Source organism: Corvus hawaiiensis, chromosome 3 (assembly GCF_020740725.1).
Source record: "Corvus hawaiiensis isolate bCorHaw1 chromosome 3, bCorHaw1.pri.cur, whole genome shotgun sequence".
Taxonomy (NCBI): domain Eukaryota; kingdom Metazoa; phylum Chordata; class Aves; order Passeriformes; family Corvidae; genus Corvus; species Corvus hawaiiensis.
Window position 1 is genome coordinate 26,637,632 of NC_063215.1, and position 12,856 is coordinate 26,650,487.

General features: G+C 38.1%; 1 protein-coding gene across 2 annotated transcripts in view; it reads left to right on the plus strand.

Annotated features, from left to right (window-relative positions):
* PRIM2 (DNA primase subunit 2) overlaps window positions 1-12,856 on the plus strand; it is a 101,676-nt gene that overhangs the window by 58,245 nt on the left and 30,575 nt on the right. For both annotated transcript variants that reach the window (XM_048299174.1, XM_048299175.1), the window contains 3 exons: window positions 4,752-4,819; window positions 8,321-8,393; window positions 9,376-9,561. In XM_048299174.1, the coding sequence (XP_048155131.1) occupies window positions 4,752-4,819; window positions 8,321-8,393; window positions 9,376-9,561 (327 nt within the window). The remainder of the gene's footprint in view (window positions 1-4,751; window positions 4,820-8,320; window positions 8,394-9,375; window positions 9,562-12,856) is intronic.

Consider the following 12,856-nt stretch of genomic DNA (forward strand, 5'->3'; position numbering starts at 1 on the left):
TACAACCAGTGATGATGAAGGAGGCGAGAAGGGTCTCTCCATAAGAGTTTAAGAGGATCTAGTAATAGCTACATCTCGTCCCAGCGATCCCCAGAGGCAGAGAGACCTCGTGATCCGGGCGCAGGGGGGTTTTGTCAGATCGCAGGGGCGGTACATGGGCGGAGTTGGGGTACAGGAACCAATAGGGAGAGCCCGAGGGAATGGCCAGGGCTAGGGGCAAGGAACAGTGGGGAACAATCTGGGATAGGAAAAGCAACGGGTAAACAGATTGCCACAGATAAACTAGCTTATGGAAAAACCTAATCTAGATAAACTAGGGTTATGGAAAAAAATTCAGAATTAAGGTAAAGACTTTCACAGAAAGTGTCTTACTGTCTTCTCTTGTTTCTCAGTTATTCCCAGTGGAGGGGGAAAGCTGGGATCTGTAATTCTGACTCTCAGATATGCCATAGCTACAGTGTTGTCAATTAAAAAAAAAATACGTATGGTTTGGTTACATAAGATTTGATATTCTGTTAGATTGGTTACATTTAGAAAACATCTTAAAATGCTGGCCAAACAGATCTTTAAATAAAGTTTAATGAGTTAGTGGGAACAAGTGTTGTGTCTTTTAATGTTAAATAGCTATCGCTAAAGGTTATATATATATAACCTTTAGCGAGATATATATCTATGTATATATACATAGATATCTATGTATAGATAGCTATATATATATATATATATATATATATATATGTATACCTATCTCTTTCAAAAAGCTCAAGAAAAAGGCACTTTACCTGAAGTAGTGTTGGATTAGCAGAGCAGAAAGTAACTTTATTTCATTCCACAAAAGATAATTTTTAATTGTATACCATTCCTTTAGAGGTGTTGCAGGTGCTACCATGATGTCATATTTTACTCATATCTTTGTTTCCATTTAGCTTTTACCTTCTTTCCCTCTTGCACTTTGCTACTGTGAGGGCTCATACTCAACTGAGTGATGCATTTAATGGGAACAAATAGACTATAGTGCATTTTTTTGGGCACAGATAGGTCAGGCAGTAAGTTGTGAACAGGCCCTGCAGAGAGACCTTGACAAATTAGAGGGCTGGGCAATCACCAACCATGTGAAGTTTAACAAGGGAAAGCGACAGATTCTGCACCTGGGATTGGGTAGCCCTAGTTGTGTGCACAGACTGGGGAATGAGAGGCTGCAGAGCAGCGCTGTGCAAAGGGACCTGGGGGTCCTGGATGATGGAAAGACAAATATGAGTCAGCAGTGCCCTGGCAGCCAGGAGGGCCAGCCCTGTCCTGGGGGGCATCAGGCACAGCATCGCCAGCTGGGCAAGGGAGGAGATTGTCCCGCTCTGCTCTGCCCTGGGGCAGCCTCACCTTGAATATTGTGTGCAGTTTTAGGTGCCACAATATAAGACAGATATTAAGTACTGTTAGAAAGTGTCCAAAGGAGGCCACAAGGATGGTGAGGGGCCTTGAGGGGAAGCCGTATGAGGAGTGGCTGAGGTCACTTGGTCTGTTCAGCCTGGAGAAGAGGAGACTGAGGGGAGACCTCATTGCGGTCCTCAGCATCCTCGTGAGAGGAAGTCGAGGGGCAGACACTGATCTCTTCAGTCTTGTGACCAGTGAGAGGAGTGAAATGAGGTAAAAACAGTTTATTACACGAGAAAGGAAACCAAAACAAAAAACCCCACAAGCAATGCTTACCAGCAGCAGACTGATGTCCAGCCAGGTCTTGAGCAATGGGAGCTCTGGAAAAATTACCCCTCAGTCTTATTGCTGAACTTGAGGTTATAAGGTCACCATCTCAGTTTAGCTCTGTCTGTGTGTCCTTGTCTGCTGCTCACTCTGCCCCCTCCTCTGATGATCCAGGCCTCAGGACTTGAATTATCTTAAGTCAGCAGTGTTTTATGTTCTCTGTAAATTGAACTGCTTCAACATGATTAAAGTTTGGAGCTATGCTCTTTATTTGACAACATTTTGATATTTTTCATATATCTAAAATATCAAATGTCATGTTTTTGCCTTTTTTTCCCTGGTATGATGATTTTTATGTTGAGTACCATATAGAGGTGAAGGCAAGGCTGTGCTTGCAGGAATTTGTCTATATTTTATTTCAGAGTGGTTGAAAAAAGTCTTCAAAATTTCAATTTGGAATGTGTGATAGGGATCATCTTCTAGAAAAATGCTGTTGAAAAAGCTCCTAAAATTCTTAGCTGTTTAAAAACACTAGTGTTAATTTACCATGACTTTTGTAAAAGCTGCTTTTATTTACACTCTGGCTCTGTTAGAAAAAACATAAGGTTATAAGGAGAAACTTTATACTTGAAAATGCTACCTTTTATTTTTATAATCCAGGCAAGCTGAAGGAAAATGTGCTCTTTCAATTAAAGTCGTTCAAATATTTTGATGAGGTCTCCTCAACTATGTTTAAGGAAAGCTATCCTGGGTGTTAGATAGAAAAGAGCAGTGTTACGAGGATTCCGCATCTTCCAGAAAATAAACATTTGAAATAACTGGACAAAGTGTTTGTTCTAAGATTTGAAAAGTGTTAGATCTTATTTTCACAACACTATGGTGTGTAGAGAACATTACCTTGTCCAGGCAACATAATAGAGGAAAATGGGGAGTCATTTTGCTCCTAAGATTTGCAGATTCAGAAAAATATTGGCCATGTGGATTCTCCTTTGACTTCAAGGGATTATGTTTTTCTGCCCTTTAATGGTGGATCCTGAAACAGCCAGCACAGACCACCTCTTCCATATTCTTTCATTGCGATGTCAAGTAAAATCTTCGTTAAAGATCACTAGGTCTTGGTTCTGCCTCAATTACTACAAGTCTCCTAAATGAGTTTTAAACCAGTGTTTCTGTTAATTGATAGTGCTTACACAGAAACGTACTTTATTGTATATATAACTTTGATAATAATGTTGATACTTTTTCAGGTTTTGAATGTTACTTTTTTTTTTTTTTGCTGCTTACATCACTGTCCAGTCAGACTTTCATAAACGTCCTGTCATAAATGCATTGTTTTTTTCTGCTTAAATGCAATATTTCAAGTACTACATAGAGAAAAATACCATATGCTTGTGTTATGTAAAATTGTATCTGTATTTGAGTGTGCACACAAATACTGTTTTCTGTATCTCTTAAGTAATTAATGGAAAAAGAAGGAGATGGTATTTCGGGTGATTCAGTCTTTGTTCTGATAACTTGTGGAGTAACTTGGTGTTTAGAAGGCTTCCACGTTCTTTTCAGAATTAGTTTCTGATTTTCTGGTTGTGTTAAAAACAAAATTAGAGGGTTACTTTATAGGGGACATGAATATAGAACAATCCTTATATCGGCCTTTAAAACTCAGTGGTAGGAAAATGAGGGTTTTTTTTAATTAAAAAAAACCTTCTGAGTAAATGCAGGATTTACTGAGTTCTAGTATATCATATGCATCTCAATCTAGCTCCATAAAACAAGGGAATGTGGATCATGCTTTATTGCTGAGATAGCTGCCTTTTTTAAAAGGAAGATGAATGGGTTGCTGAGAGTGCCAGGTTAACCTTTCCTGCAGCAGTCAGATTCGATGAGTACATTTGGGTTACCTGGGACTGAGAAGAGCCACGTTGTGAGACAGTGGTTGCTGCAGTCCAGGGCTCCCTCAGCAGCAGAAATGGCCCTTCCTCCTTTGCTGCTGTCCCTGTGTTCAGTAGCTTCAACTTCCCTTGGCAGACAGCTGCTTCGAACCTCCTCTCATTTAGCTGGGGCATGGTATTGCGAGCTTGAGGTGCAAGTTTCAAATTTGATTCTAGTCCGACTTCTGCCTAGCAGCAAAGGTTATGGAATGGATGTAATGAATGGGGGGGTCTTTCAGGAATTACATATTTTTAATGCATTTTATTTTTGAGTTACTTGTAAAATACTTAAGTACTTGATGCTTATTTATACAGTGTGAAATATCTCAAAATTTCTAATTTGTTCATAGTTAGTTTTCAAAATACAGCCACAGAATCATGAAATGCATGTTATGTTCAATATTTTGTTAGATGTATGTCAGAATGATCAACAGTGCTATGTTTGTAGCTTTTATAGGTGAAGGTAGCTACCTTATATACAGATACTAAGCAAATTTAATACATATATTTTTCCAATTATTTTAGTTAATACACCAGTTAATTAGTATTCCACAATAGTGTGACATGTATTTGTTGATCTATAGATTGCTAGGTTTATTTATGCAGAAAAATTGAATGTTTTAACTAGTCATATGAGTTATAAGAAAAAAAAAGTGTTTATTTTAAAACAACCAAATTTCAAAACAGGTTATGCCCATTTAAAAAAAACTGTACACAGAGGCATGTTTATATAAGTCCCATGGTGCTAGATACTGCGTAAATTATGTATAATGTGGCTTCATGTATTATATTTACACTTGTAGAAGGCTGTCTAGGCACAATATGACTTCTAGTTCAAATACGTTTGGAAAACATACACCACTTTCAATGAAGTCTTGCTATTTAATTCTAATAGCATTGTAATTTTAGAAAAATTATTTTTCACTCTTTGTTAACTTGTGAATATTTCTGCTAGCTTCAGATTCTGGAAGGCTGTGCTTCATTATTTTTAATAGGAGAAATTACGTCTTACCCAATGTTGTATAAAGTTGTAACAACACAGTGTGACTTCTAACATAATCCTGCCTTGTGTTACCAAGTTTTTTAAGCTAATATTTTATTGATTGTACTCCTTTTTTCTTCCAGCTGACAGCACGATCACTACCTTCCATACAGTCTGATGAGAGACTTCAACCTCTGCTTAGTCATCTCAGGTAGTATGAAGTGAAAGCATGAGTGTGTTCCTTCATGCAGATTAAAGTAATTGTTTTGGTAGAATGCCTTAGGTACAGGTTTTTTACAGACCTCACCTGTGTGATTGGCTTTGACTGGAAAAAAACCCCCCAAAATAACCCTTCAACTTAATTCCCTTTGTAAATGACGTGGAACATAATTTATAGAACTAGTGTTGCTTCTAAGTAACAAAAAATAGTTGTAGCTTTTATAAAGTTTTTTTTTCAATAGCAAGTGCAAGGTTATTAAGCTTCTTTATGAACAAAACAGATTCCAGATTACAGTGCTCAGAGCATGGGCCTTCCTTGTTGCAAATGTTCTATGCTCTCTGCTCTTTTTGGGGGATTTTGCTGTCATTGATGAATGGAGTACTAATTTGTTTTTTTAATGGACCTAAGTAGATTGCTGAAAGTGTGAACCATTAGAATAAATAATATGCCTCCCTCTTAGTAGTATGAGTGTGTGTGTGCAGATGTATATGTGTGTGCGTGTGTATATATATGTATGTAAGCTTTCTACTTTATTTTTAGGAAAGGCTAAGCATAGGTCTCTTTCTTACATACATGATTGCTTTTTATCACTTTATATGGGAGACTTTTCCTACTATGGTAGTATGCAAAAGGACAAGGTCCATACAATTAAAGCGAGCTGGTTTAGAATCGTGGAATAATTTAACTTGAAGTGAACCTCTTGAGATGATTTAATCTAGCCCATGCTTAATGCAGATCTGGTTAGATCAGATTGCTCAGGTGTTTATTTTTGTCGAATTTTTAATGTCTTTAAGGATAGAAATTTACTTAAATATTGGATGTCAGTAATGAATGCTGTTTTTGAACACATACAGCTTAGCATTAAGATCATTGAAATGATGTTGGGTTAATTAAAAACGGAAGTGTTGAGGCTCTGTCATGGCAGTACTGCATGGGGAATTGGGATGCAGATCTAGTTTGCTAGATCATGCTCCTTATTTTCTATGGTGCTGTACTGCTTGAGCTATCTGTTCCCAAAACCTGACATTTTATTTTGATTTTTAAAAATCTCATAATTTTTATTATATAGGAAGAGTTTTATGTTTTGTTGTTTTTAGTGTAAATCAGAATAGAAAAAATAGCTTTCATGGTATCTCCGCTTATTTACATACGATTAAACTTTGTTCAAGAGCAAGGAATGAAAACAAGGATTGCAGTGTTATTGTTACTGTTACATAGCTGGGGATACTTCTGAATGCCAATAACATTCCATGATTTTATTACCCTACATCTTACTGGGACTGTAAAAAATGCAGCTCAGTGGTATACCTTTCTCCATTTGAAGATCAAGAGCAATTAAGTTAGCTTTTCATAAACTGTGCTCTCTAGGAGTAATCACTAAGAAATTGAAAATTTCTTTTGATATATACTCTGCATCTATGTAAGTGGAACAGTCCTTGAGTATCTCACAGTAATCAGTCCTGTCTGTGCTTTTTTTTAAATATGGAAAAAGGAAAGGTTCCCAAAAAAGCTACTTTAACAGGGATACTGTACCCCACATTTATGCTAACTGGTATTTCTTGTACATTCTTATGTTACCTTGGGTATGTATGTTATACAACTGGTAAATCACTTCCATTTGCTTTTGTGAAAATTGAGGGACTGTTTCTGGTTTGTCACCAACTGAAAAAATTATACAAATGCTTCCAAGTTGCCTTTTTTGGAAGTTTTTTAAAATGAACAGAATATATCAGATCTTGCAATTTGAAAAGCAGCCTCTGGCAGTGAACAGACAGGTGACCAAATACGTCATCTTTGTTATTTATTTCTGTGAATCTGTGATTCCTTTTGCTTCATCTTGCTCTTGAGAAAGGAGAATATTAGCTAGTTGTAGACTTTCTTCTACCTTCATTATCTGAATATGTAGAGCAGTGTTTTACTTTTGGCATACGTCAATAGACCTCTGTCAGGGAAGCAAAAGCTTAGAAATTAATGAAAAGGTCTTACAATTGATGGTTACAGAGCATTGTTTAGTTGTTAATGCCCCACACATGCTTTGGCATCTATTCATGTTTGCTTGTGACTTACAAATTAGCAAGTCCTCTGAAAAGGTGATTTTACTGTGGATTATGTCTCCATAGATATTTTAACCCATACCCATTATTTTTTTTAAAGGAAATGTATTTTGCAACTAGTTTTAGACTAAATATGTATTTTTTCTGTTACTTAGTACTCTTTTTATTCTATTCTGTTTCGTTGGTGCTTTCTAGTACCATTTGTACTGGACCAAAAAAAAAGAAAACATTTTTAGTAATAATGTTAAAGTATTTGATGCAAGATTGTGTTTAGGGATTTCACATGCTCACAGTAGGCTAAAAGAGATTTAACTTGCTGAAACTAACAGTTTAATAGAGATGGAAACTTAATATCTAAATGTGTGAGAAGAACACTTGTGCAACTCCTGCTTTTTATGGAGTGTACAGGCTTGTTAACGCTCTACTGTTTAAAATACTCAGCAGGAGTAATTTCAGATGGACAAAACCCGTCGTATGTAATCCCATCATCCTGCTGTAGGACTGGGTCTATACGTGAACTGTAGGGAGAAGCTGAGTTGACTTAGTTTAGTCTGGTGAAAAAGAAGCTTCAGGTAGCAACCTACAACTGTTTGAAGGACAAACTACTGTGGGGAAAAATTAAAAACTCAAAAACTGAAGAGTAACAGTAAGTCTGGGATGGCCTTTCCTGCATTACTGACATATCAATACAGTTTAAGGCCTAGCCAGAGTAGCACAGGAATTTATTTACATGTGCTGTCTCATCTTTCACTCATACGGCAAAGAAGCTACCTTTGAAAGCTGAGCTAAGTTCAGGTAACCCTACACTACAGCAGAGACAGTCACACAGACATTGTCACCCAAGTAATTTCAAATCAAATACAAGCATCTAATGCCCAGCTTTTACTTTTAAATATTGAGACTTCTTGAATGAAGATATATGCAGGGCTGCAGAACAGGCCTGGGGAAATGCTTACACCAGAACCCAACCAAACTCAAAAGTTGACAGTACAGTATTACAGGCAATAAAGTAAACAGGGACTTTGGATACAGATTATTGGTCCAAAAAGCAGGTTGTAAAGTGCGGGTCAGCACAAATTTCTTTGTCCAAGAGGGATTTTGTAACTAATTTACAAGGATCATATCTTAAGTCTTTTGAAGGCATGCAGAGTTTAACTCCAGAAAAAACCACATTTTGCTAAATTACAATACCAAGTGCTACACTTTATTCTGTGTATTCCTGTATGACCCCTCACTTCTCCTTTCTGATAAAGGGAGAGAGGGTTTCTTTGCTGTATTTGCTCTAATGTTGGCTTTTTGAGTCCTAGTTACTTGGTTTCGTGTTTTTGCCTGATATGAAATATTTGCAGCCCACAACTGATAAATTATTTTCTTTCTAAATTTGTAAACTTAAAAATATTTTGGAACTGCTTTAAATGATGTTTGCTTTGTTTTTCAGCCATTCTTATGTTGGCCCAGATTACAGCATCCAAAAGAACACTGGAAAAATTTCTCTAGAGCAAATCGATGCTGTAAGTTGTGTTTCTGGAGTTATATAGGATGTTGGAGTTATATAGGATGTTGAAGTATAACTTCTTAAATTCAAGTGCTGTATGTACAAACAAAATAGAAAGCCTTTATCTTCTTTTTATTCATATTGGCTTTGTAACTGTTGAATGAAACAGCATTAAAGTTCAAAATGGAGCAGAATTAACTGAAAATGCATCTAATCAGGATTCAGACTCAGAGTGAAGTTCACTCAGAGTGAAATGCTTAATTTGCTGTTTAATTTTGTGTACTTTCACAAATATCTAACATAATTATAAGCAGAATTTAACAAAATTTTCTTATTTAACAATCTTGCAAACTATGATGTTTAGTTTATGATTACTGTGTTGCAGTATTAGTCTTTTCAATGCTGTTTTTTGATTTTTGACTTACAGGAGGGGTTTTGAAAACAAGGAAGTAAATAAAATGGAAGTAAAACATGGGATGTAAAACACCATGCATGAATTGTATAGAGACGATTAAAAACATAACTCCTTTATCTGAATTTTAGGAATTGTGTGTTTTCAGTGTCCATCTTAACCATGATAGTGTTTCTCTGGCAGTGAATGAAAATCCCCTCCCCTTCCCCAGTCCCCCAAAACTCTATCAAAGGCTGCTTCGCCATTCCAGATGCTAAAATAAAGCAGAGTCAAGAAATATTGTAATGCAAGTGTGGATATATTTTTCCTGATAGCAATTAAACCTGTGTTACTTTGTAGCTGGAGGCAATCTGATACTGCCACCTGTATTACTCTGTCCTCTGGATTTTGTTCTTGAGATGGTTATTGAATTGGATAGTTTATGGACTCACTTGTGTTATGAATTCAGTGCCAAGGCTCTCTGTACATGCATCTTTTCTTCCAGCCATTGGCATTTTCAAATGGAGCTAATTAATAATCACAGTAAACATATATCCTACAAATTAAATGATCAGTATGGCTTAAACAGAAATTCTTCTCTTGTCAGCTCTCTGTGAAGTCATTCCCTCTCTGCATGCGGCAGTTGCACAGAGCCCTCCGGGACAGCCACCACCTCCGTCACGGAGGCCGGATGCAGTACGGACTCTTCCTAAAAGGCATTGGCCTGACTCTGGAGCAGGCACTGGAATTTTGGAAGAAAGAATTTATCAGAGGAAAAGTGGATGCAGATAAGGTAATTCAACTAATGAAAGTATCTCAAACTTACCTCAATATGTGAATGTGGAGATGTAGTTAATGCGTACATTGTGCTACAGATTTAAGTAGATGCTTTTTGAAGGAGATAATTGGGCAAAAGGTACAGTAATGTATTTTAAAGGTGGGAAGTTTTTTTTTTGCTCTCTTTGCTTATGATTTTAGTCATTTTGTTGGGTATTCACCTGAACTATGGGTAAAAAAGGCAAGCCATAAAGAGGCTTTTTATAGATGAAGACTAGAAAAACCGTCCTACTAGGAAACAAGTGTCCTTTACGAAATACAGGTACTATGTAACTAAATTAATTCACAAGCAGACAAGTGACCAAAACCAGTACTATCTGAAAGAAAAGGTTAGCCTTTTTTGTTGTTTATTAAAAAAATACTAATTGTACAGCTCTGTGTGAAGTAGTCTTGCCTCAGCAAATTTACAGTTGAAGAATGAAAGAAGCAGCTGGGGACAGAAGTCAGAAGAATATGTTCAAGGAAACAGTGAGAAATACTATTCAGTGCAATGGGAGGTATAACTGATATATTAGTCATTAGTCTCACTCTTGCCAATATTTTTGAGAGTGTTGTGGGTGAGGAAGATGTAATGTCTAATTTTTGGAGGACTGTGAACTGCTCCTTATCTTGAACAGCTCAGGTACAATGAAGAAGGCTTCCTCTCTCATCCTTCTCTGCCTGGCCTGTGGTATGTGTTAGAGCACAGTTTCAGACCATATCTCAGTTTTGGGTGGAGTGTGATACTTCATATTTAATATTGTGAGATCTCAGCCTTCCGGAGTACTGTGAAATATTTTGGAGTGCTTGGTAGACAATCTTTTGTTACCTCAGGTTCTCTGGGCCATGGCTATTTATACAAGATACAGGGCAAAAAATAAAGTCAGCTAAAATGAATTCTGGTAGGTATGCCTCTTTCAAGACCCAGAAGATAGGTCAACATGTCTGCAAATTTTTTGGGAAGGAGAAAGGGGTTTAAAGCTATGAATTGAATAAGAATCTAAACCTCTGTTTATCTAGTTTCTTAAATGTGATACGATTTAAAAGGAGATAGGTAGTTTATTTAAAAAAAAAACCTCAAAAATGCATTTTTTTCCAAAGGTCTTAAGAACATCTCTGAAGAGTGGCAATACATTTTGAAGTGGAATGCCAATTGATTACTAGTTGTATTGGGTTTATGTGGCCAGGTTTTGGTAGTGGATGGGGCTACAGGGTTAGGTTCTGCGAGAAGCTGCCAGAAGCTTCCCCCATTGTCCAACAGAGCCAATGCCAGCTGGCTCCAAGAGGGACCTGCTGCTGGCCAGGGCTGAGCCCATCAGGAGTGCTGGGTAGTACCTCTGGAATAAGATGTTCAAGAAAGGGGGGAAAACAACACCTTCACAATAGCAGCTTCAGCCAGAGAGAGGAGAGTGAGAATACGTGAGAGCAACACAGCTCTGCAGACACCAAGGTCAGTGCCAAAGGAGGAGGAGGAGGTGCACCAGGTGTCGGAGCTGAGATTCCCCTGCAGCCCATGGTGTAGCCCATGGTGAGGCAGCTGTGCCCCTGCAGCCCATGGAGGACCAAGGTGGAAAAGAGATCCTCCTGCAGCCCATGGAGGACCTCATGCCAGAGCAGAGGGATGCCTGAAACAGGCTATGACCCAGTAGGGAGCCCATGCTGGAACAGGCTCCTGGCAGGACCTGTGGCCCCGTGGAGAGAGAAGCCCACACTGGAGCAGGTTTGCTGGCAGGATTTGTGACCCCACAGGGACTCACACTGGAGCAGGCTGTTCCTGAAGGACTGCTCACCATGGAAGAGACTATATTGGAGCAATTTGTGAAGAACTGCAGCCTGTGGGAAGATTCAACATTGGAGAAGTTCATGGAGGACTGTTTCCTGTGGGAGGGAGTCCACTCTGGAGCAGGGGAAGAGTAAGGAGTCTTCCCCCGGAAAATGAAGGAGTGGCAGAAATGTGTGCTGAACTCCCATTTCCTGTCTGCCTGCACCACCTGTGGAAAGAGGTAGCGAAAACCAGAAGTCAAACCTGGAAGTCAGGAGGGATGAGGGGAAGGTGTTTTAAGATTTATTTTTATTTCTCATTTCCCTCCTCTGATTTGACTGGTAAGAAATTAGTGTTCCCAAGTCGAGTCTGTTTTGCCTGTGACAGTAACTGGTGGCTGATCCCTCCCTGTCCTTATCTTGACCCACGAGTCCTTTGTTGTATTTTCTCTCCCCAGCCCACCTGAGGAGGGGAGTGAGAGAGAGACTTGGGTGGGCACCTGACATCCAATAAGGGTCAACTCACAAGACTAATTGAATTCAGGAAAATCCAGAATTTTCAGTTGCCATATCTTGTGCTTAAAGGAACTGAAAGAATAAAAACAAGCTATTACAGTATAACAGTAGCAGTATAAAGACAGACATTTGTTATTTCTGTTTTCAAAAAATATTGGGAGAACACATCTGATTCCACCTACTTGTGCTTTGACCAAATATGTACATGCACATGTATGAAGACATGTATGCACCTTGGATCCTCTTTTCAATCACAGGGTTATGACTTCCTACTATAGCATCTCTGTTGATAGGCCCTAGAAAGAAATGAAGTTTTATGATCCTGTGTTTAGCTTCAAGAGTTAGAAAGCATATTGTGAATCAAACAAGGAGTTTGGTTACTGCATTTTTCACAAGGAAGCTGTTACTTCCATGTAATTTTGGTCCTTTTCAAGTTCTAGATAACCAGCTTCAAACTGGGATAAAAAAGAAAACTAATTTTTCATGCCTCTAACTGAGACTGGTGGCCCGTGATTTTTCACAGTAGTGTCATACAATGTTTAATGTCCTGAAAAAAGGAAGATTAATACAATTCTTATTGCTATTTTCTTCATTTGACATTTTTATTTTCTGGCATTCATGCCATTGTTCCTTTCCTGTAGAGTGGAGATAATTAATTACACTGTTTCATTTTACTGGAGCATTGTGAAGATATATGCATGATACTTCGTAAAGATTAAGGTTAATGATGTATTACCTACTGACTCTTATATTGCAAAGAGGGAGTGTTCAATTTGCTGGAAATTGTTATGATTTCAAAATTGTTTGTTCATTTTTGTCTTTAATAGCTGCAACATCTATGCCAATTCTCAGTCCTAAGAATTCTTGGCACACAACTTGAGCCTTCAGCAGGAAGGAAGTTACCATGAGCACATTAGCAGCGAACTGGCTTAAGCACGGTCTCCAGGCTGAGCATAGGCACATGGACAATTTGCACCAAAAAGAACTCCTCCTGT